The 26,592-nt window shown below is 40.4% G+C and overlaps 1 protein-coding gene across 1 annotated transcript in view; it reads left to right on the top strand.

Moving 5' to 3' along the window:
• Marcal1 (SWI/SNF-related matrix-associated actin-dependent regulator of chromatin subfamily A-like protein 1) overlaps positions 1 to 26,592 on the top strand; it is a 453,729-nt gene that overhangs the window by 336,178 nt on the left and 90,959 nt on the right. The window contains exon 9 of the mRNA XM_080283811.1: positions 19,149 to 19,310. Within this exon, the coding sequence (XP_080139937.1) occupies positions 19,149 to 19,310 (162 nt within the window). The remainder of the gene's footprint in view (positions 1 to 19,148; positions 19,311 to 26,592) is intronic.

The raw sequence follows: 26,592 nt of genomic DNA, 5'->3' as shown, positions 1-26,592 counted from the left end.
TTAGAAACTTTATGGGTACCAGAACTGCTCCCTGGGACACATTACTCCTTTCCATAATGAACATGTATCTCTGATTGTAGATCTTATTGTCTGCCAATAAGGTAACTTATCCAGCTCAGTAAATCACTTTCAGTACCACAGATGTTTGTAATCCAAGTCAGTCTCTCATGTAGTACTCAGTCAGATGCCAGTTCAAATAAATACAATCTGCCCATCATCTCCCTGTCTTGCAACACATTAACAACTCTGTAATAAAAACTCAGTAAGTTTGTGACATGTGAAGTACCTTTTTGAAAGTGAAATTACCTAATTTTTCTCTTAGTATGCAACGCATCTCTTCCTGATGATTTTTTCACACTGTTCACAAATGATGCTAATGAGTGACACTAGTCTATAGCTTAGTGGATCATCTATTTTCTCATGTTTATTTATTGGGACTTTATTTGCTCTCTTCAAGTCTCTCAGCAGATCTTTCTTTTGAAGAACACTTTATTATCCCATTACTGGTTTTACGAATTGATCAACACATTTGCTATTTACCCAACCAGTAATATATTGTCTGGCCCCTTGGCTTTTCTTGTATCCACATTTTTTTTGTTAACTCCAGCAGCTCCTTAGGTTCAGATATACCAGATTTATCACATTTGTCATGTTCTGATTGATTTCAGGTCTCAGGAAATTATTTTCCTTTACAAAAACTGTTTTAGAATTTCTCATTCATAATCTCAGACATGTCCTCCTCTTGTTCATAGACTGATTCACCAATGTTTAGTTTTACAGTCCTTTCTTTTCTTTTATTTTTATTAGTTATTATATCTATAAAATATTTTTGGATCACTTCCACACATATCCACTATGTTCATCTCATATTTGGCTGTTGCTTTTCTTCAGATCCTCCCATAATCATTTTGTAATCTCATATATCTTTCACATGTCAGTTTACTCCTTGTTTTTCTTGTTGTACTCCACCCTTTATTTTTTCCATCGCCATTTTACATTTATTATTGAACTCTTCCTTTATATTTTCATTCATCCATCCATCCATCATCTAATCCTACTTAGTCCCATGAGGAGTGTAGGAGCCCAGGGCTTGGCAGTTGGTCCCGACATTTAAGATTTATTTTTTCATGTTTAGTAATTATAGTTCCATGTTTGGGGATGAATAAACATCTTCATTATGTATATCCTTAAATTACAAGTATCTGTAGCTTTATTAAATTCTTCCCAATCACATTCCTTTGAAAGACTTTCTCAGTGCGAAATTATACCTAACTTCCTTATACTTTTTCCTTTCCTCCTCTTCCCAGTTCATGACCTCAAGTTCAGTTACTAAATGATCAGTCTTTCCTTAGGGCCAGGAATACCATGCTTAATATTTTGGACATCATTTAAATTAACACAACATCTGATTTAGATGGCTCAGCATCACCTCTCATTCTTGTTTTCTTAATGTTCTTAACCAGTAAGTTGTCTGTTCCCAGTCCATGTAATTTATAACCCGACATGTTTGTATTATTACCTTCATCAATCCCCTCCCAATTCATCACTTTGCAATTAAAGTCTTCATTTAGGACTAATTCATTCGTTGTGCAAGTTTGTGTGTATTTACCTAGTTGTGATATACAGTACAGGAAATGAGTTACACTCGTGGAGTCTTGTCTGTTTCTCAGTAAGTTCAAATTTTGCTTTGAATTTGTTGTGTGTGTGTGTGTGTGTGTGTGTGTGTGTGTGTGTGTGTGTGTGTGTGTATTTACCTATTTACCTATTTGTAGTATACAGGAATTGAGCGATGCTCATGTTGTCCTGTCTCCATATCCACATTTATCTAGTTTTCTTTTACACACATGAATGTTTTTCTCCTGCACCACCTTTTTGTCTAAGTCGTTCCAAATACTTATGTATTTACCCAATATACCTAATTGAGATACACACGAAATATGCTATGCTCGTGGGTTCCCATCGCTGTTTCTCAGTAAGTCACATTTAGCTTTAAAATCGTTTTAAGTTTTTAGACTGGATGATCTCTTTGTCCAGGCTATTTCATAAATCTATACTTCTGTAAGGAAAGCCATATTTCTTGATATCCTTCAAGCAGCTTGACTTTTTCAATTTCATTCCGTGTCCTCTTGTTGCTCTCTTATCCCATAAAAACAGATCTTCTCGGTCAATTTTATCTACTCCCACCATGGTCCTGAACACTGCAATCATTCTCCCCTCTTTCTTCTTTCCTCTAAGGAAGGCAAATCCAGCTTTTCCAGCCTCTCTCTGTGTGACAGATCTGCCAGACTGGGGACCATTTTGGTTGCTGTTCTTTGTATTCTCTCAATCTTGTTAATATTTTTCTTTTTGTGTGGGGACCACGCTACCACTGCATATTCTAACCTGGGGTGGATCATGGCCACTATCAATTTTTTCATCATCTCCTCATCCATATAATGAAATGCTACTCTTATGTTAGTCAAGAGTTTATAAGTCTCTCTCTCTCTAACTATCTTATTAATGTGCTTTTCAGGTGACAAACTATCTTGGACCAGCACTCCCAAGTCTTTCTCTTCTCTCATTTTAGTGATTAATTCATTACCCGACCAATAATTCAGTGATGGCCTCCTGGTACTTTTACCCATTTCCAATATTTTACATTTCTTTATATTAAATTTCATTTCCAACGTCCAGCTCCAATCATGTATCCTATCCAGATCCTCCTGCAGCATTTTACAATCCTCCTCAACCTCTACCTTCCTCAAGATCTTTACATCATCAGCAAACAGACTTGCATAACTGTTCAATCCATCTACCATATCATTTATGTAAATCAGGAACATTACTGGCGCCAACACCAAGCCATGGGGTACTCCACTTGTTACTTCCCTCCATCCAGACATCCTATCCTTTATTACTGTCCTCATTTCTCTGTCTCTCAAAAAGTCTCTCATCCATTCCAGGAGATTCCCCTTCAGTCCTCCTATATATTCTAGTTTCCACATTAGTCTCTTATGAGGTACTTTGTCAAAGGCCTTCTCTAAGTACACACAATCCACCCAACCATCTCTCTCCTGTACCACGTCAATCGCTCTTGAGTATAAGCTCAACAAGTTAGAAACACATGACCTTCCACTTCTGAATCCAAACTGACATTCGGCCAAAATATTCATCTCTTCTAGATATTTTATCCATCTGTCTTTCAGGATTCTCTCGCACAATTTTGCGACCATGCTGGTTAGAGACACTGGTTTATAATTCAGGGGTTCTTCCCTGTTTCCTCCCTTATAAATTGGTACCACATTTGCCGTCTTCCATTCTTGTGGCACTTTCCCCTCTTCCAGAGAACGCATGATTAAACTGTGAATTTTATCCGCCAGTTGTTCTCTGCATTCCTTCAGTACCCAATTAGAAATTCCATCAGGTCCTGGGGCTTTCCTTACATCTTGAGTTTCCAATAATTTGTACACTTCCTGTACCTCCACTTTTATATCTTTTATCACCGGGACATTTCTAGTCACTCCCTCCCCTTCCACAAACTCTTTTTCATTAGTGAAAACTGATTGGAAACATTTGTTCATTATTTCAGTTTGCATTGCTGCATCTTTATAGATCTCTACTTCTACTTTCAACTTAGTGATTCTTTCCATTTGTTTCAGTTTGCCATTAACAAATCTATAAAACAGTTTGGGTTCATCCTTGCATTTGTCTATTATACCTTTTTCAAAATTCCTTTCTTCTTCTCTACGTATTCTTGTTTATTCATTTCTAGTTCTTTTATATTCTTCCTTTGTTCTGGTGTTACTTCTATTTCTCCAGTTGTTCCACACCTTATCTCTTTCTTTTTTTGCCATCATACACCTTCTATTAAACCACTCCTTTTTCCTGTTTTCTTTCCCTCTTACTCTTGGTACAAATTTTTCCACTCCCAAATTGTAGAGGTCTAGAAAGATATCCCACTTCCTTTGTATCTCTCTTGTTTCTCTGAATTTTCTCCAATCCGCATTTTCAAAAAAAATTTTCAGTCCTGTGAAATTAGCTTTCCCAAAGTTGTATCTTCCCTGTCTGTGAAGCTCGTCTCTTGGCTTGACGTTCCCTATTATCATCTGGAACTCAGTGACCACATGATCACTTTTTCCTATAGGACAGAAATATTTCAATGATTCTATTACATCGGGTTCTTTGGTAAACAGTAAATCTAACCTTGCTGGTGTGTCCTCACCTCGGAACCGTGTCTCTTCTCTGACCCATTGCGTCATCACATTATTCATTATTATATTTAATAATATTGTGCCCCACGAATCCTCGCTGCCTCCCGAGTCCCATTCCTCCCAGTTCACCTCTTTACAGTTAAAGTCGCCCACCAAAATTATATTATTGCTTTTCTCAGTTATTTTTTGTAAATGGCTAGCCATATCTGACAACATCTCCTGGTATTCGTCATCATTCCATGCTTTCGTCTTAGGAGGAACATACACTACCGCCATATCTCTCTTGACTTTCTCTCCAGTTTCTAATTTCATATATATCACTTCAGCCCTGCCTTCTCCCATTTCCACGGTATCTACATTTATGTTGTTCTTCACTGCTATCATCACTCCTCCTCCTTTTTTTTCTTTTCGGTCTCTTTTCCACAGATTGTATTTACCGTCTCCCAAATGAACATCAATATCCTCTCTTAATTTGGTCTCTACAAAGCACATGACATCAGGTTCATATTCTCCCAAGAAATCATTCATTTCAAGCCTTGCCCTTTTCTGTATCCTCCTACTTTCTCTATACTCATTTCAAAGTCAAAGGTGGCTGTTGTGTATATACTGTATACGCAACGACTTATCTTGCTCTCGTGTTCCTGAACTTGATTCTTCTGAATTCTCCACACTCTGGCTTCGGCTTTCCTGTCATTCTCTGACTAAATATATCTGTGGTGTTTACTTATCCCCTAATTCTACTGACTATCAAAAATTCTTCGACTATCTTACTTCTACGATGGAACACATTCTATCCATTTCTCCTTTCTGTGAAATCTCCATTCTTGGAAATTTCAATGTTCACCATCACCTTTGGCTCTCCTCTCCTTTCACGGATCCACCTGGTGAACAAGCCTACATCTTTTCTATCCTTAATGACCTAGAGCAGCTTGTACAGCACCCTAACCGTATCCCTGACTGCCTTGGAGAGAGCTCCAACGTACTTGACCTCTTCCTCACAACTAATCCTTCTGCTTACTCTGTTAATCTTTTCTCTCCGTTGGGCTCCTCCGATCACGACCTTATTACCTTAACCTGTCCTATCACTCCAGTACGGCCTGTGGACCCTCCAGGGAAACGTCGTCTGTGGCATTTTGGAGCCACGGACTGGGAGGCCCTCAGGCAGTACTTCTTTGATTTTCCCTGGAATGATTATTGCTTCCATGGCTGTGAGCCATCTGAGTGTGCCTTGCGCATTACGGAGGTTATTCTCTCGGGCATGGAAGCATACATTCCTTTCTCATATCCTTTGACTAACGCAAGAAAGCCTTGGTTTAATCACGCTTGTTCTAATGCTGTCCGCAACAAGGAGAGGGCCCACAAAAGGTACCGGAGCCAACCCACCCCTGAATCACATCATCTTTATGTTTCTGCCCGGAATCGTGCTAAGTCTGTTCTTCGCTCTACTAAAAATAATTTCATCCGTACTAAATGCTCTCAACTCTCCAACTCAAATTCTTCCCGCTCCTTCTGGCACCTTGCCAAAAATCTTTGTAACAACTTTACCTCATCATCCTTCCCTCCTCTTTTCTGCTCTGATGGTTCTGTAGCTATTTCTTCTACTGATAAAGCAGATCTCTTCGCACAGACTTTCTCCTCCAATTCCACCTTAGACGATTCCGGTGCTGTTCCTCCATCACTTCCCCCCTCTGACTTCCTCATGGTTGACATTAAAATTTCTTCAGTTGATGTATTTTCTGCCATCACTGGCCTCAGTACTAACAAGGCATATGGGCCTGATGGGGTCTCTCCTGTTGTTCTTAAGAACTGTGCTTCTGTGCTTACACCCTGCCTAGGCAAATTCTTTCGCCTTTGTCTGTCAACTTGTACTTTTCCTTCTTGCTGGAAGTTTGCTCTCATTCAGCCAGTCCCAAAGAAGGGTGACCACTCCCAACCCTCCAACTATCGTCCAATTGCTTTAACGTCCTGTATTTCAAAAGTTTTCGAGTCAATTCTTAATAGAAAAATTTTAAGGCATCTTTCCTATCACAACCTTCTTTCCGATCGTCAGTATGGGTTCCGTTAGGGACGCTCCACTGGCGATCTTCTCACCTACCTTTCAGACTCCTGGTCATCCTCCTTTCGGGACTTTGGCGAAAGCTTTGCCATTGCACTTGACATCTCAAAGGCTTTCGATCGAGTCTGGCATAAATCTTTAATTTCCAAACTGCCCTCCTACGGTTTCTATCCTTCTATCTGTGCCTTCATCGCTAGCTTCCTTTCTGGTCGTTCTATAGCCGCTGTTGTAGATGGCCATCATTCTTCTCCTAGATCTATCAACAGTGGTGTTCCTCAAGGCTCTGTCCTATCACCAACTCTCTTCCTTTTATTCATCAATGATCTTCTAAGCTGTACATCTAACCCTATCCACTCATACGCTGATGACTCCACCCTTCACCTTTCCATTCGGTTCCTGCAACGCCCATCTCAACAGTTACTTCAACAAACAAGGGATGAGGCTATGGCACACCTAATGTCTGACTTGGCTCGTATCTCTGACTGGGATAAAAATAATATGGTTGTCTTTAATGCATCTAAGACCAGTTCTTACACCTATCAACCCGACAAAATCTTCCACAGGTATACCCACTAATGTTTAATAATATTCAGCTTAATCCTGCATCATCCTTGAACATGCTTGGGGTTTCATTTACTCGGGACTTATCTTGGAAAGATCATATTACATCTCTTGTAAAATCTGCTTCCAAGAGATTGGGTGTGCTATGCCGACTCCGCTCTTTCTTTACCCCTGCACAATTGTTGACTCTATACAGGGGTTTTATCCGCCCCTGTGTGGAGTACAACTCTCATGTGTGGGGAGGCTCCCCACATACAGCTCTTCTCAATGGGTGGAGTCAAAGGCTTTTCGTCTCATTAACTCTCCTCCTTTTACTGACTCCCTTCAACCTCTGTCTCTTCGCCGCACTGTTGCATCTTTATCTCTTTTCTATCGCTACTTTAATGGTCACTGCTCCTCTGAACTGTCTGCTTGCATTCCTCCACCTCTACCACGGGCGCGTAGCACTCGTCTGGCAGCAAACTCTCATCCCTTTTCTGTCCAACTCTCTAATGCAAGAGTTAACCGTTACTCCCAGTCTTTCATTTGTGCAACAGGTCATCTCTGGAACTGTCTCCCTCTGTCTGTATTTCCTGCTGCCTATGATCTCCAGTCTTTCAAATGCAGTGTGTCCAGGCATCTGAAAATGATTGGATCTTGAATTTGGCTCTATATTGTATTTTGTTTTTCTCTTGGAGGGAACTGTTACTACGGGCTCATGGCCTTTGGTTCCTTCTTCCTCGCATTAAAAAAAAAAAAAAAAAAAAAAAAAATCAATATTAGTGTATATCACCTTTAAATTATTTTTCATGTTTTTTATACCCTCTTCTCTCCTTCTCTCCGTCAGTACCACTTCCTCAATTTCTGATCTTTCACAGCTATCCTCCTTAGTTTCCTTCGCTTCTATTTCCTTATATACCACTTCCTTACTTTCATATCCAATAGTCTCCAAAAAAAAGTATTACATTCTTCCTTTGTCCTCTTATCATTTTTTTCCTTTACTTGATCCTTCAATGAATTTAAAACTTCTCTTTCTTGTTCATTCAGATCTTTTCTTATTATAATATTTTCCATTCCAGCCTCTTTGCTTAATTTCCAGGTCATTTTGAGTATATCATTTACTAAACTTTCTGATGTCAACTTGACTCTCATTGGTCTTGTTTCCCCTTTCCTATAAGGCCCTATCCTCCCTACTTCCTCAATTTCTTTTACCCACTTGTCTCCTTCGGGGTCAATTTTCCTTAATATACCTCTCACCAGCTTCGTGTCTCTCTCGAGTCTCATGAATCTAACCTTTTCTTCCTCCTCCCTGTTTCCAAATATTACCACGCATCTGTTCCTTTCTACAGTTTCTCTCACTATTTTCTCTTTTTTCTTCAGTATTTTCACTACATTTTCTTCCATCTTTTTTTTGTTCATTTCCCTTTCTTCCTGGATGATTTCTCTTAAGCTGACCACTTCTTTCTGTTTTTCTTCTACGTGTGCCCACTTTGCCTTATGTTCTTCTAATACACTACTCACCTTCTCTGTTTTATTAGTACTCTCTTCTAGTTTCCTCCTCAATTCAACATTTTCATGCTTCAAATTTCTGATTTCTTCATTCGTCGTCTCATTGGACTGGATCAGACTCTGTATAGTAATTTCTGTATTCTCAGACATGTCCTTTAACACTAAATTCTCCACTTTCTTTTCGAGTTCATTAATCCTCATTATCAATGTTTTAACCAGATCCATGATATTAGTATTTTTATCAAATCCTGGAAATTCGAGTCCCTCAGTGTTTACATTTTCGGCCATGTTGGATGTTGGTTACTGTAGCAAAAACAGCTGTTACCGAAAAATACTACAAACATTCATGTATACTCTTGCCAATAAATCTTTACATTTTTGGTAGTTTATATGAACTTACAATATTTGAAACTTAAATCAAAACCATAGGAGACAGGATAAACATAATTCCTGGAAACTACTTAAGGTATATGTTTGTGTGTGTGTGTGTGTGTTCTTACCTAAGTGTATCTTTACAGGAATGAGTCAAGCTCATACTGTCCCGTGTCTTAAACCATATTTATCGTACATATCCTTAAATTTGTGAATTGTTTTGGCACACACTATTTCATTCAGTAGTGCATTCCACTGATCAATTGCTCTATTTGGGAAACTAAATTTCCTTACGTCTTTATCACCTCTCTTTTTCTGCAGATTTTTGCAGTGCCCTCTTGCTGATGCTTCCCCATACGTTAAGTAATCATTTATGTCTATTTTCTCCCTCCCTGATATGCATTTATATAGCATAATCATGTCACCTCTTTTCCTTCTATCCTGTAGTGTTGGTAGGTTCAGTTTATTTAGTCTTTGTAGCTAAGATCCCTTAAGTTTGGTACCCATCTTGTAGCGGCCCTTTGAACTTTTTCAATCTTGTCTATATGTTTTTTGAGATGAGGACTCCAGACTACTGATGCATACTCCAGGGTTGGTCTGATGAATGATGTTATTATCTTTCTTAGTATGTCTTCATTTATGTATGTAAACGCTATTCTCACATTGGCAAGCAGTGTATACATGTACCATACCTTCTCACTGATGTGGTCAGCCGGAGACAGTCTTATTGACAATCGCACCTAGGTCTTTCTCTCTTTATGATGTGTATAGGGTTTTATTTCCTAACTTATAATCCCAATCAGGTCTTTTTCCACTTTTTCCAAACTTGATTACATGACACTTGTCCACATTGAATTCCATTTGCCATGTATTACTCCATTCATGAAGGTTGTTTAATTCTTCTTGTGTCTCTTTACAAGAATCTGTGTTGGTAATTCTCCTTTGCATTTTTGCATCATCTGCAAACATATTTAAGTAGCTTTCATTTCCAGTGTTAATGTCTATACCATTTATATACACTAAAAACATGATTGGTGCCAGCACTGAGCCCTGTGGTACTCCACTAGTCACTTCTTTCCATGATGAGTAATTTCCCCTTAGTACTGTTCTCATTTCTCTTTTTATGAGAAAATCTTGCATCCAGCGATACAGTTTGCCTCAAATTCCTCCTTGATGGTACAGTTTCCATAAAAGTCTTTGGTGTGGTAAATGTACTGTGTCAAATGCTTTCTTGAAATCTAAATAGTTACTGTCCACCCATCCATCTCTTTCCTGTAATGTATCTGTTACTCTGTCATAGTAGCTCAACAGATTATTAACACATGATTTTGCTTTTCTGAAACCAAACTGTCTTTGTTATCATACTGTGTTCTTCTGGGTGATTTACCCAAGCTTTTCATATAAGCTTTTCTAATACCTTGCATACAACACTTGTTAGTGATACTGGTCGGTAGTTAAATGGATTTTGTCTGTTCCCTTTCTTGATTAAGGGAACAATGTTTGCTTTCTTCCAAATATCAGGTAGTTTACCTTGACTCAAGGATTTCTTGAAAATTAAAGATAATGGTTTACTTAACTCCTTTGCACATTCACGTAGCACCCAACATGAAATTTCATCAGGACCATTTGCTTTTCCTTTTTCTAATTGACTTAGCTCCTCGTTTATTTCTTTTTCTGATATTTGTATATCTGATAGTATGTGTGGGCATGCATGTTCCACATAATCCCTCTCAAAATTTTTCCCTCTGTAAAAACTGACTGGATATTCTTGTTTAGTGCTTCACAAATATCCTTCTCTTTTGTATAGGTGATTCCATGGTCCGTAATGGATTGTATTTTATCTTTTACTTTGGTTTTGCGTCTGATGTAGCTGTAAAATAGCTTTGGTTGATCACTACTTTTATTTATGATATCCTCCTCAAACTGTTTTTGGGCTTCCCTCCTTATTCTTGTATAATCGATTCTTGCCTGTTTGCAATTATTATATGCCCTTTCACTATTGTGTCTTCTGTATCTATTCCACAACAAATCTCTTTTTTTCTTTTGATTTTTTACATTCTGTATTGAACCATTTTTTATTTTATTTTCTGTTTCTTTGTGCTGTGGGATGTACTTCTGGACTCCTATTTCATAAAGTTCACAGAATTTTTCATATATAGCATTTAAATCTTGTCCTCTAAGCTCCTTTTCCCAAGCAATTTCTAAGAAGTACTTCTTTAGGTCATGATACTTTCCCTTTTTATAGTTTAGGCTCTTTTTGTAATTTTCATTGCAGTTATCTATGTCATAATTGTGCAGTCCTGAAATTGCAATTTAGTACTGCACAGTCGCTTGTGCCGAATGGAGGGTGATATATTAAATTGTCGATATCGTTTTCTTGCCTAGTAAATATGAGATTTAACATTGAGGGCACATCGAGTCCTCTTTTTCTGGTGCTTTCCCTTACATGTTGCGTTAGGAAAAACTCTTGCACGAGATCCAGGAGCTTTTAGTCCCAACAGCTTTCTTGGCTTATTATATCTAGAGTATTCCAATTTATATTTGTTTTAAAATCTCCAGTTAGTATAATTCTTTTCGATTTCCCTTCCATTTTATGTAGTAATGTTCTTAAACTCTGAATTGTACTCTCCGCCAGGTCCTCATATTCGTCTCTTTCCCATGTGTTTGATCTGGGTGGCATGTACAAATTGGCTACAATTACTTTCCCTTCAGATGTATTTATCTCTACTGCAATCAGTTCTACCTGTGAGGGTATATCTAATTCTATTTCTTTGACTTTTAGATATTTCTTAGTTAATATTATACTGTAATTCCTCCTTCTTTTTATAATTTCGTATCTCTTCTCCATATATTATATTCCTCTAAGTTTAGGATGTCATTCGATATCCTGTTGTTAATTTTGTTTCAGTTAGGCATATTATATGTGGTTCATTTTCTCTGACATAAACATTCATCTCTAATAATTTAAATACCATTCCATCCACATTTGAGTACATCAACTTAATCATCTTGTTTATATACTTGTCATGATTGAAGGTAGTCCTGGCACTGTAGGCAGTCTGGAGGTGTCTGTGAGTGGCGCCTGGGAACTGATGGCAGTACCTGCCCAAAACGCTGAAGCAGCTGGTAGACACAAGTCTTTGAAAACCGCCTGAGAGAGTAGTTAGCTGGCTTCCTGTTCCTGGTCTTATACAGCATGAAGGCATTCAGCATGCACATATCCAGCAAGTGCAAGAACACCTTCCTGCACCAGCGTCGGTTCCTCCTCAGGCAGTTAATCTCTCCGATCATCATATCGAACTTGTCCACCAGCCGCATATTGACGTTGTAGTCAATTACAGCATCAGGCTTCATCACAGGATCACCAGTCCTTCTGTCGACCTTCCCTGTGGCTTGCATTTCCCCCTTGTGGACTGTGGTGAGCATATTGACGATCCTCTTGTCGTGCCACCTTATCGCCAGCATCTTGTCTGATTTCTTCAGGTGCACATCTCCCCGCTTTGATCTTTCAGCCTCGGGGAAGGCAGGGTAGTGTGCCCTATTGCTCCTGACAGTGCCACAGGATCCGACGCCGTGCTCTGAAAGGTACTTGGCGAGTTTGGGTGCTGTATAATAATTGTCCATATACAGGACATGATTCGCGCCGAAGTACTTTTCCAGAAGCACTTTCACCACAGAGCCAGAGAATCCAAGGGGGTCGGTCTTGTCCAAGTCCACATTGCTGGCGGTGTAGATAACGAAGTCTAGGATGAACCCCGTCTTGCAGTCGCACAGCATGAAAAACTTTATTCCAAAGTGGTGGTTTTTGCTTGGAATATACTGCACGAACCAAAGACTGCCCCTGAACAAAACCAAGGACTCGTCGATCACTACTTTCTTGAAGGGCCGAAGGAACATCATAAACTTGTCCTTGATCATGTTCAGGATTTCCCTCACTTTCCATAGGGGGTCAGTTTGGGAAGGCTCATCGTTGTTGGCAAAGTGAAGGTACGTCATGAGTTGCCTGAAACGATCCCGAGTCATGTACTTGTTGAAGATGGGTGTGGGGCAAAGATCGTCAGCACTCCAGTACTCCTCGAGCTTGTGCTTCCAGTTATGTGGCATGAGAAGCATCAAGCCGATGAATACAAATAGTTCCCGGATCGTCACAGGAACCCATGCTGCCATCTGCGACGTGGATGGCATTGCACCTTCACCTTGACGAACTGCAGCACATTGTCCTTCGTACCTGTTCGTCTCGGTACAAATCTGCTGCATGACTTCGTCATCGAGGAAGGGCAACAGGTAGTCCAAGCATTCACCACCCTCGGGTACAGGGAAGTCAGCCTGGATCCCACACCCAGTGGAATCAAAGGGCAGATCCTCTGGCACAAAATCAGAGCCCTCAGACCACACAAAGGCGTCCAGAGTGCCCTTCCTAGGCTGGGAGTGGGTGGGTGCGGCGGGGGGTGAGGCAGGCCGTGTGGCAATGGGTGAGGCAGTGGGTGAGACAGGCCGTGTGGCAGTGGGTGAGGTAGGTCGGGCCTGTGCGGTTGTGGTGGTGGTGGGGAGAGTGGGAGAAGGTTCAAGGTCACTCGCAGTAGGCTGGGTGGTGAGTTGCCTAGTGCGATAAACCTTACCACTAATTTTAGCACTAGGAGACACTTTCCTACTCATGCCAGCACGAACACGGGGCCTACGGAAACCTCTACGAATACTAGACTGCCTACTTCCCTTCCGAGGTGGTGAAGGAGACTCCGAAGACTCAGGAGAAAGCACAGCAGACGAAGATGACGAGAGAATGGGGCTGAGGGTGCGAGGCGGTATGGCGGCGGCGTGACCTGAGGTTGGGAACAATGGCCGGCCTGAGGAGAACAATGGCTGGGAACCGGGGTCACCACTTCGCTTCCTCTTGGCCCCCTTGCCATACACCACTCCCTTCTGCACTGGAGCCTTGCCTGACGAGGTGCTAGGCACAGCAATTGTCTCTTCCTGCACCTCAGACTCAGCACTCGATAAAGTGTCTGATTTAGCAAGGCTCGACAACACCGCAACATCACTACCGTAGTCCATAGAGGCTTTCAGTAATTCTAGGCCTATAGCAGACTTACTCAGGCCCTTTCCACTCCCTAGTAAGGGTTTTGAAGGGGTAGAGGTCACAAAGCCCTTTTTCGGAGGGCTTGAAGGCACTGACTCGGAAGAGCTAGAATTCGACATGATGTCACCTTGAAAGCCTGCGGTAAACTGATGCTAAACAGGGTCAAAATGCATGAAAAAAAGCTAGTGTGACAACTGGGGAAACAAGCGTTTCCAATTAGCATAAAGTGCTTGCGAGAGGAAAGTGCAGATTGACATTTCTGAGCAGTCCGCGCGCTGCCATATATCATGGTGAGGGTGGCCGGGCCGCGGTGCGTGGGTGGGTAAAAAAAAAGATACTTGGCAACAACAGAGGTCAGTGGTACAAAGGTCAAGTGTGCTAATAGCAGCTAAAGGGTGGCGGTACTGATAGACAATACCAGCTTGAACCTGCTTGCCTGCGGTTATTCAAAATTAACTCGAATCGCAAACGCAACGATCCGCCATTATGTCCTTTTCGGCGAGCGTCGCAAACGCGATGCCCCGCGTTTTAGGGGTTAAACAAGAATAACAAGAGGATTTTCTGTCACTTGTTCATCCCATGGACGGAGGATCTAGAGGAAATGATGCATCAGAATTATAACTAGAAAGAAATTTGACTGTATCTATAGCTCCCTTGTATTTATCTTGTGGCTCTTGATGCTGTAAATCTTTTCAGCACTATGCATTAGTAGGTAATTGATTGATTAGTACAGGAAAACTACTTCTGCGAGGAATAACATACCAGTAATGTAGCATATGGGATTCAAATTTACTTATAGTTTTTAGTGTTGCTTAGCATATTCGTAATGAGTTCACAATGAGATACTGTGGGGCAAACACCCTACTTTCCCTCCTACAAAAATCAGGGGGACAGCTGCTCCCTTAGTCCCCCCACTTCTGATGCCCTTGCCTATGCCTAAAATCTTGTAATCAGAGGAGTTAAGCTTGGGCTTTGTTGGAATATTCAAGAAAAAGAGAAGCAAGTAAAGTAAACAAATAGTTTATATTCTCTCTTCCTTCCTTCTTTCCTTCCTTCTTCTTCTGTCTTTATTTCCTTCATTCTTTCCTCTTCCTTCTGTCTGCGAGTGACTCTATACTGATTGTCAAGCCAAATGGTTTCCTGTACACCAGGAAACCATTTACTACTCTGGGTGGTAACCATATACTCAAATTATGGTGCCTGGTGGTTCAGTGGGTAATTAAGTTGCTCCAATTGAATTGAGCCTGGGCAAGTTTACATTCGAGGGATGGTTGAGGCTTATTGCACATGTAATGCCACTCAGGGATGAGTGAGGCTGATCACCCTCATCTTAAATGTCAGGACTAACTTGCCTAGCCCCGGGCTTCTACACTTCTCATGGGGCAACACAGGATTAGATGATGAATGAATGAGTGAATGAATTATATGAAGTATATTTGACCTAATCAGTTTTACACCTTGGTTCATTCATTAACATAATAAAACATGAAGCGGTGCCAAGGCACAGCAAACCCATCTCCGGCAGTCATTTTAGTGCTGAAGTATAAGCACAACAGGATATCTAGTCAAAGATGTCACATATCAAATTTGGAGTAAATCGGATGAAAATTGACGATTTTATGCCCATTTGAAGTTTTAGTCCTGACCCACCTGACATTGACCCTCCTACCGGTAACTTGGGGGTGACCCCCCTGATGTAATGAGGCATGCTATAGGATGCAGTTTTGAAAAATGCACCTTTAGGTTTTGCTTTCATGTTGATATGGTGAAATTGAAAGGAGTTATGGTGAAAAATTTTTTTTTTACCTGACTCCATTTTTTTATTTTTTATTTTTTACATTTTTGGGGGCCTACAGCCTGGGTCTTGCCCCAGTTTGACCCAGACTTTAATCAGGTGACCAAAAGTTCATAGCCCATCATCCCTGTAATTTTTGTTAAAATCACTCAAGTAGTTTTTGTGTAAAATTGTTTAACAGACAAACAGACAAACTGAGTGAAAACAATACCCATCCCTAAGCCCCTCCGAGGTGGGGTTAAGTAATAACAGTAAAATTTGCAGTGATGTTAATCATTTGTCTATTTTTTATAGTAAAAAAGGAACCCATGGCCAAGAGCCAGCAAATTTGCCCCTTCCAAAGAGCACTGAGGAAAAAAACAGATAGCTGAATTCAAGATCTATTCATTTTGAGTTACTTGGACATAATGCGCAGAAGGTCATAAATACAGGTAGTAGAAAAGATAGATTATGGAAGACAGTTTCAGAGTTGACCATTTGGATTTCTGAAAGACTAAGGGTAGCAGCTTACTTTTGCTTTAGTGAATTGGACATTAAAAGAAATGAGAATGTGAAGCTAGAAGGTGCTGCATGCCATTTTTAATGGAGGAGAAATACAAGTAGAAGTGCCAATGACCACAACATTTTTTTTTTTTTGGGGGGGGGGGGAGAAATGCTTCATCATCTCATTGTTTATAAACACTCCAACATGCTTTCATGCATTGTCTTTGGTCACCTAATGACATCTCTTTACATGGCTTGGTCTCTAACTGCCTCTTTATTCACACTGTGATCTTGTTCAACATTTTTTTCAGTACCTCTTGCAGTTCTACCCTCAGCATTCTCTCCTCTCATCCTTCACACCCAGTTGTCATCCTTCATCCTCCCCACATTCCCAAACCAGCTCAGTGTACCCCATCACAGCACTAATACTCTCAAGTTCTGTCCTTCTTCTCAGTCTTTGATTCACAATCCTAACACCCCTGACCTGTCATTCAAGGATGCACTACACGTCCATCTTATCATTCTTGTCTCAGAACATACGAATATCTGCCTCCTTTATTGCCCAATTCTCACTTCTGTACAACATTAAATACCTAACACATGCCTCATACAAGGTCCCTATAGCACAGAAGGAGAGCTCTCTCAATGTCAGGAGGGGCAACAACTCCTAAACTTCTTCTAGGCACTCCTAACCTTTGCTACTGAGGTAGCTCTAGCCCCACCTCCAGCATATATCATGTCCCCCAAATAGTATAACTCTGCACATTCAGTATACTCACAAGCAAGATTAATCCATTCCTTCCTCACCGTCTCTGTGCTCTCCTTTTCACACCACGCACTCAGACTCAGCATATTTTGCAGCCTACCTCTAATACTACTCTGTATTTTATGTACCCTCTTATCATAAACACTGCACAAAATGGAGTTACTTCCTACAGCCTTGTGGTAAGCTGCACATTGCCTTGCTCCTGCTTTGACAACACCATCATGTTACTGAATATCATCCCATTTGTTTTGTCTGTGTTTACTATCAAACCCTTGTACCCCATTCCATGGCTCCACCTTCAAAGTTTCTCCTCTGCTTCTCATTTTCCTCGATTAACACCATATCAAGAGCATACAACAACTCCCCTGAGAGTCCAGTTCTGAAGTCACGCAGAGAACCTCAAGCACCATGATAATGAATAAGGGGCCTAGAACTGACCCCTGATGCACACCAATATTCACAGAAATTTTCCCACTCAAACCTCCCTTCACAGAATCACACCTGGGGAGGAGCACCCCTGAACAGTGCTACAACCACTCTTAACCAACTATTCCTTGATCCCAAGCTTTCTCATTGCCCACTTCACCACTTCCCAGGGCACTCTGTCAAATGCCTTTTCCAAATCAATAAAAACAAAATGCAACTCTCTCATCCTTCTTGTTTATTTTCCTGAAGCTATCAGACAATGAATATGGCATCAGTGGTCCCTTTGTCTGGCATAAATCCAAACTGCATCTCATCAGTACTTACTCTTTCCCTTATCATACCTTCCAGTACTCTGTCCATTACTTTCATTATATGGTCAAAAAGCTTTGTGTCTCTGTAATTTCCTTTTTCCAAGGCTTCACCCTTTTCATTATACACATTTACAGTCATGTTCTTCAGTCAGTCATCTGGACCAGTCCACTCTTATGCAATAGTATTTATCAAATCAGTTACTAAACCCACTCCTGTATTTCTGGAATCCTTCAGCATCTTAGTCAACCCAAATACAGCTGCTACTTTCACCAGCCGCATCCAGCCAGTCATCCTGCATAGTTTATGAACATCAACGAACAGCCAAGGACCCAACACAGGATCCCCTTTCTCCAAACTTTTCCTGCCCACTTGAATCTATCTTTCAGCAAGTGGTTGTAACACTCTCTCCAAATAGTCTTAATATCCTCACAATCCACCGCTACCCTTCCTTCATCATTCTTCACACAGTCCATGCCTATGATATCCCCAGAACAAAATTTATCTGGATTGAGCATGGTCTGTGGGTACAACAGGACTGTGTAAGAGCTAAGATGAACATAATACAGGAAAGATGGTGGTTGACTTCATCCTCATGGTGGTTGGGTTCTGAGCGGGACTGCACCCTTTGTTTGGTTAATAAAATATGTACATGCAGTGCATGTTCAGTATAGTGTAGTGTACAATAGAAGAAATATGAGAGGAAATAATAGGGTAACTAGATAGATTGATGGAATGAAGGAATCCTCTCATGAGAGACAAGGAAAAAACATTAGGGAGATTATATTTATGGAGAGAATATAAAAAAAGTAAGCCTTTTCGTCACGTAAAGAAGTTTGCAGATTAAATTTGTGACAGGAAGAGATGCATACTTCTCATTTTCCCTTCATTATTGTGATTGTGGTACTTAAGTGTAAGCTGTTTTCTTTCCTCTAATTTTCTATCATTATTGTTATGTTTTAGCACTTTGATATGTTATTTCTTTCTTCTGAATGTCTCCTATAACCTATTTATTTGCCGCTTGAGGGGAGGGGACAGTTTGGGGGTTTTAATTCATGGAAACCATTCATTCTGCTGTGTTGAATTGGAAAATCCACGAACTGTTCCCTGCCTCAGCTGTGGGTCATTTGTGCATACAGTCAACATTCCATTCCTTTGCAGTACCACATGACCATTATCTAAGATATTGTCCTCCTACACTGTTATTTGGTTCTCCACTTAGGTTTTGGTTAACGACTATTATTGTCTAACCCCTTCATTTGAGTGATATATTTTTCAGTTTATTCATGTTATCTACAGATGAATTTTTTTCATTGGGAGAGACTTCAAACTGGCTGAAAATAGTACTATTTAATGTCACCAGATTGGGTGAGGTTAACAGTTAAGAGTATCCAACTGGTGATATGATGCAGCAAATACAGTACTGTATTACATTCTTGTGTGCAAGATTTGTGTGATAGAATTATTGGTTGTAAATTATTTTTAAAGTTATTTTCATAGAATTTATTTATATGATGCAGCTTATACAGTATTACTTTCTTGTATGCAAGCTTTGTATGATAGAATTATTGGTTGTAAATAAATTTTTAAAGTTTTCATAGAATTTATTTATATTGGCATTTCAGGATGACAGTAATTCTAGACCCTACTAGTGTAGAGGCCAGCACCATGGCAATGGAAGAGGCTGCAAAGAGACTGGGTCTGCGTACACTGAAGGGAGCAGATCGGCAAAGTGCGCTTCTCCAGTTCTTCTCACACACTGCGCATGCTAAGCTGAAGGCTGTCAGGTAATTTTTTTTTTCTTTTAATGATTGCATTTATAATCAGCAAAACTTCCCACGGATTGTGATGCAAACAGCTTTGTAGCCAGAGATTATGTAGCATGAAGAGCTACCATCAAGTGACTAAAGCTGATATGCCTATGCCTTGTGAAACAAAACGACCTTTCTGTCTCAACTCTGTACACACAAATCTGTAGATATCTTCACCTTTCCCTTCTCATGCTTAAAGCACAGTTTTCATCACATAGGGAGAAAATTCCTACTTCATCAGTTGGAGCAATAGATTTCAAAATATCTGCCAGCACTTTCTCAGTGTGGGGTGAAGAGAAGACGAAGGGGGGTGCAAGGAACAGCATGGTGGAATGACAAGGTGAGACAGGCTGCGGCACATAAGAAGAAAGCATACAATGAATGGATGAGAAATAGGGGCGTGGAAGAAGTTGAGAGGCGGAAGAGAGAGTTATATGTAGAAAGGAAGAGAGAGGTGAAAAGATTAGTAAGAGAGAGTAAGAAGAGAGTGGATGAGGAATTTGGAAGGAATTTGAGTGTAAAGTGGAGGGACTGCAAGAAAATGTTCTGGAAAGAGGTGAAGAGAGTAAGACAGGGTGGCAGTGAAGTTAGCAGGGGAGTGAAAGATAAAAATGGTAGATTACTAGTGGAGAAGGGAGAAAAAGTGAGCAGATGGAAAGAACACTTTAACCCCTTAACCGCGGGGCGTCACTTTCGTGATGCTTGGGAGCAAGGGATCATACCGCGGGGCGTCGCTTTTGTGATTCTGTGTTATTTTGAATTCACCCAGGCTTCCAAGTGGGGGCTTGTATCATCTATCAGTACTGCCAATGTCCAACACTAGTCAGCACTCCTAATCTCATCTGTACTCCCATCCATTGTTGACAATTTAGTCATTTCTCCCCGTTCTTGACTCCCCTCCCTATCCCCCCTCCATTACCCTATCCTCTCGCCTGCCCGGCCGTGCTATGGTAAGTAAATCTTCCCTGGAATTTTTCACTGAATTCATCCATTGAAATAAGCCCTATGCCCTATTCTTATACCAAATAATATATACAAAAAGGAAATAAGGTAAGTGAGAGTGCCACACCTGGAATTGGCTAATTATCACCTGACAACACCTCATGTGCACTCGTTCGCTAATTTTGGCTGCTTTTTCCCCTTGAAATATGCCGTATAATCTATTTTCGTAATAATTATACATATAAGGAGGGAAGGGAGAAGCCTAAGTGATATTTACATTCACCTGGAACTACCTAATTTATAATGTATTGTCTAGATTTCCTGCCAATCATTTCAGTGCTATACATAGCTGTTTCAAGAGCTAACATTGGTAGTACTGAATATCCCCTAAGTAGGCCTCCACCCGGCCCTCCCTTATCAATTTACTCTCATCTTCCGAAGTGGAGGTACGTCTGTTTCCTCTTGCTGACTTCAGGGCCTTTTTCACCCCCATGCAAAGGGCCCTGTGACCTTTACCCCCTACTAAACCTCGTGTGGAAAGAGGTAAAGGGCTGACAATTCATAAAAGAGTGACTACGATCTTTCTATTGAGTAAAACAGTGCAAGTGGAATTGTAAATAATGTGTAAATAATGTGTAAACAGCAAGTGAAAGTAATGAATGTAAATATACGTGAACAATGGAAAATAGTTTTATAAGTTACTTCAAATGACAGTGCATAACACAGTGTAAATAAAATAGAAATGTAAATAACGTAAATAAAATAGAGAACATAAATAGAAATGTAAATGAGTAGTATTATAAGAATACGAGTATATACCCTAGGAGTAATGAAAGTGAAAGTTTCACTCTAGCATGTCTGAGTACTATGAGTTATGAGAGTGAAGATGAAAGTGACATTCACTCTCAATGCTAGTATACAGGACGAGAAAGTGAATGCTACGTATTTTACTGAAAGAAATTGAATCCCTACAGTGACAGTAAACTAATACTAGTGAAGGAAACTTATGAATAAAGACTGTAGATATATATAAGTGTTATATAGTAATAGAAATATAAAGTGTGAGGGGTTTTATGAATAATAAATGACAAGAGTACCAAGAGCGAACTAGCGCAAGTGCGATGGTCAGACACGCTCGTAATTTTCATTGCTTTCACAGTGTTTTTTTTTTTTGGAGTATGGATCCCAAACTACTTGTAAATCATAGAGTAGTGTTTATAGTGTTAATATCTGGCTGTGGTAATCATATTACGGGTTGTCGGGAAGTGTAAAGTTTAGACCGTTACCCAACTTCAGAGGTCTCCACAAGTCCTACGGTAACTGACGAAGGCTCAACAAACATTCCAGGAGAAAGCTGAAGGTATGTGCCACAAGCATATGTAATTTTAATATTCTAGGACTAATAACTGATTTTTGGCAAATATTTTTTGAGAGTCTGTCGGAGCCTGAATAACCCCGCAGCACATGCAAAACATCGGTAAACATGCCCGCGGTGTAGGGGTTAAGGAATTGTTGAACATAGAGGATGGAAGTGATGCGAGTATAAGTGGCTAGGGAATGTCTGGGAGAAGGAGGGAGGTGAGAAGACAGGAAGAAATCAGTAGGATAGAAGCTGTGGAAGCAACTTGGGGAAAGCCCCAGGAATTGCTGGAGTGTGTAGTGAAATGCTGAAGCATGGGAGAGAGATAGTAGTAGAATGGATGTGGAAGATGTGCAGATTGGCCTGGGAGGAAAGTAGAGTCCCGGAGGATTGGAAGTCTGGTACAGTATAATTATTCCATTGTACAAAGGGAAAGGAGAAAAAGAAGTGTGTGGTAATCATAGGGGCATTTGTCTTCTTAGTGTAATAGGAAAAGTGTATGGTAAGATACTTATTGATAGAGTTAGGAAAAGAACAGAGGTATTAGTTGGAAAAGAACAGGGAGGCTTTAGGAAGGGGAGAGGTTGTGTAGATCAGATATTTATTCTTTGATCTTAAGAGTATGTATGATGGTGCTAAGGCTGCAGTGCGTGTGGATGGTGAATTGCGTGAATTTTTCTCTTTGAAGGTTGGGTTGAAACAGGGATGTGTCATGTCTCCATGGTTGTTCAATCTGTACGTGGATGGGGTAATAAAAGAGGTGCAAGATAGGGCAGTGGAAGTTGGAGTGGCCCTGGTGAGAGAGGGTAGTGTTTGGAAACTCCCTGTACTGTTGTTTGCAGATGATACTGTGTTGTTGAGTGAAGATGATGGGGAGCTGCAAGGTTTGGTGGATGAGTTTGGGAGAGTGTGTAAGGAACGGAATCTAAAGGTGAATGCAGGGAAGGGTAAAGTGATGGTCTTTGAGGGAGGTGAAGTCAGTGAATGTACAGTGAGGTTGGATGGTGAGGAAATGGAAAATGTGAGTACATTTAAGTACTTGGGTAGTGTGATGAGTAAGGATGGAAGTTTGGAGGGTGAAGTGCTTGAAAGGGCACAGCAAGGAAGAAAGGTTGCTGGTTCTTTGAAAACAGTGATAAGAAACAGGGAAGTGAGCATGGAAGTGAAAAAGTTACTACATGACAGTATTGTGATACCAACTCTAACGTATGGAAGTGAAGCTTGGACTTTGTTGGAAGGACACAAGTCAAGAGTGGGAGCAGTGGAAATGAGTTATATAAGAGGAGCCCGTGGAGTCACATGGAGAGACAGGCTGACAAATGAGGATATAAAAGAGCGTTGTGGTGTGGATGTGGATGTGATAGGAAGCATTAGGAGGAACACACTGAAGTGGTTTGGCCATGTGGAGAGGATGGAGAGTGAGAGACTGATGAGGAGAGTGTATGTGAGTGAGGTGGAGGAGAGGAGAGGGAGGGGGAGGCCGAGAATGAGATGGAGGGATGGGGTGGAGAGGTGTATGAGAGAGGGGGTGTGTGAGTTGGGAGCAGGGCAGTGAAATGGTGGGGGACAGGATGACATGGAGGCGATTTGTTTGTGGCCACCCCGAATGGGATTGAGGCGTCTATATAAATAATAATTTGGTTTTACGCCAGGTATCCCCAAAGGGCTAAGGCATTGCCCCTGGGTAGAGGACTTTTAGACTGGAGCGTGTAGCATTTTATGACCGGATGCCCTTCCTGATGTCTTCCAATGACCCTTGGGTGGATTCGATCCTCCGACCCTTCGGTCAGAGCAGAGCGCTCTAACCCACTGAGGCACGGCTGCTACATCTGGCAATAGATAAATAGATAGACTTTCTCAGTGTTGCTCCAACACAATACTGTATTTTGAATTATATCTCCCCTGTGCAATTTGCATTAGCAGAGTAACAACTCATTGACATACAGAGGAGCCAAATCCCTCATGACAGTGTCTGCCTGCCTTGGTTGGACCGGATACTGTTTCATCCATATCGCACATTCTGTACCTCGTTGTCATACACTTTAGCTTTCACCACCTATGAAGCACTGGAATCCTCCTCCTCCTCGTCCTCCTCCATTGATGAGTTCAGTCTGGCTTTATAGGCATGGTCTATTTAGTGGTAATAACATACACACGCACATGCGTGTGGATGCAAGCACAGGCGCGCGCACACACACACACACACACACACACACACACACACACACACACACACACACACACACACACACACACACACACACACACACACACACACACACACACACACACACACACACACACACACACACACACACACACACACACACACACACACACACACACACACACACACACACACACACACACACACACACACACACACACACACACACACACACACACACAACATGTCAGGGAAACCACCAGAAAAAGAGGACTCGATGTACCTTCAGTGCTAGATCTAATATTTACTAGGCAAGAAAATGATGTTGACAGTTTAATATATCACCCTCCACTTGGCAAAAGCGATCATGGTGCAAAGTTCTAAAATTACAGCTTCAGGATAGCATATGACATAGATTAACAGCAATAGAAAGTTACAAAAGAGCCTAAACTATAAAAAGGGGAAATTATCAAGACCTAAAGAAGTATTTCTTAGAAGTTGATTGGGAAAATGAGCTTAAAGGACAAGATTTAAAATGCTGTATACTAAAAAAAATTTTGTGAATTTTATGAAATAGGAGTTCAGAAGTACATCCCACACCACAAAGAAGCAGATAGAGAGAAATATACAGAAATGGTTCAATACAGAATGTAAAAAATCAAAAGGAAAGAAGAGATTTGTTGTGGAATAGATACAGAAGACACAATAGGCAGCAAGCGTATAATAATTACAAAACAGGCAAGAAAAGCTTGATTATACAAGAATAAGGAGGAGGCCCAAAAACAGTTTTGAGGAGGATATAATAAATAAAAAGTAGCTGATCAACCAAAGCTGTTTTACAGCTACATCAGAAAGCAAAACCAAAGTAAAAGATATAATACAATCCATTACGGACGAGGGAATCACTTATACACATGAGAAAGATATTTCAGAAGCACTAAACAAGAATTTCCAATTAGTTTTTACAGAAGAAAAAAATTTTGAGAGGGACTGAGGAACATGCATGTCACACACATACTACCAGATATACAAATAGCAGAAAAAGTAATACAGGAGGAGTTAAGTAGATTGGACAGGCTAGAGGAAAAGCAAGTGGTCCTGATGAAATTTCATGTTGGGTACTACAAGAATGTGCAAAGGAGTTAGGTAAACCATTATTTTTAATTTTCAAGAAATCCTTGAGTCAAAGTAAACTACCTGATATTTGAAAAAAAGCAAATATTGTCCCCTTATTCAAGAAAGGAAATAGACAAAATCCACTCAACTACCGATCAGTATCACTGACCAGTGTTGTAAGCAAGGTATTAGAAAAACTTATAAGAAAAGCTTGGGTAAATCATCTAGAAGAACACAGTATGATAACAGAAAGACAGTTTGGTTTCAGAAAAGGAAAATCATATGTTACTAATCTGTTGAGCTATGACAGAGTAACAAACACAATACAGGAAAGAGAAGGAGGGGTGGATAGTATCGATTTAGATTTCAAGAAAGCTTTTGACACAGTACCACACCAAAGACTTTTATGGAAACTGTACCATCAAGGAGGAATTTGAGGCAAACTGTTTTTCTGGATGCAAGACTTTCTCATAAAAAGAGAAATGAGAACAGTACTAAGAGGAAACTACTCATCGTGGAAAGAAAGTGACCTAGTGGAGGTACCATGAGGTTCAGTGCTACAGCACCAATCATGTTTAGTGTATATAATTGATATAAACAGTAACACTGGAAATGAGAGCTATCTGAATATATTTGCAGATGATGCAAAATACAAAGGAGAATTACTAACACAGACTCTTGTAAGGAGTCACAAGAAGAATTAAATAAACTTCATGAATGGAGTAGTACATGGCAAATGGAATTCAGTGTGGACAAGTGTCATGTAATCAAGTTTGGTAAAAGTGGAAAAAGACCTGATTGGGATTATAAGTTAGGAAATAAAACCCTATACACATCATAAAGAGAGAAAGACCTAGGTGTGATTATTCCAATAACAGACTATCTCCTGGCTGACCACATCAGCTAGAATGGTGCAGAACATGTATACACTGCTTGGTACCAAATATGAGAATAGCATTCACATACATAAATGAAGACATGCTAAGAAGGATAATAACATCACTCATTAGACCAACCCTGGAATATGCATCAGTAGTCTGGAGTCCTCATCTCAAAAGCATATAGACAAGATTGAAAAAAAGTTCAAAGGGCAAAGCTTACAAGATGGATACCAAGCTTAAGGGACCTAAAGCTACGAAGAAAGACTAAATAAACTGAATCTACCAACACTACCTTTGGAGAGAAGGAAAAGAGGTGACATGATAATGCTATATAAGTGCATATCAGGAAAAGGAGAAAATAGACATAAATGATTACTTTCTAACATATGGAGAAGCATCAGCAAGAGGACACTGCAAAAAACTGCATAAGAAGAGAGGTGATAAAGACGTAAAGGGAAATTCAGTTTCCTCAAACAGAGCAATTGAAGTCAATGGAATGCACTACCGAATGAAATAGTGTGTGCCAAAACAATTCTGGAAATTTAAGGATATGTACAATAAATATGGTTTAAGGAATTACGAGGACAATACGAGCTTGACTCATTCCTGTAAAGATACAATTAGGTAAGAACACACACACACACACAAACAGGGAGTCATCGGAGGTAGAGCGTTCGCTCACCGGCGCCTCCATACCAGACCAACACGGCCTGTGGCATTACCTAAATTTGTATCTTTGAATGAGTCAAGCCTTTGCTTACCAGGTTAGACTAAATGATTTTTCATTATTAA

The sequence above is a fragment of the Coenobita brevimanus genome, chromosome 98 (genome assembly GCF_032717465.1).
Source record: "Coenobita brevimanus isolate Jiangsu-jjx chromosome 98, ASM3271746v2, whole genome shotgun sequence".
NCBI classification, from domain to species: Eukaryota; Metazoa; Arthropoda; class Malacostraca; order Decapoda; family Coenobitidae; genus Coenobita; species Coenobita brevimanus.
Note: the sequence above shows the minus strand (reverse complement) of the source record. Positions and strands in the feature narration are given on the sequence as shown.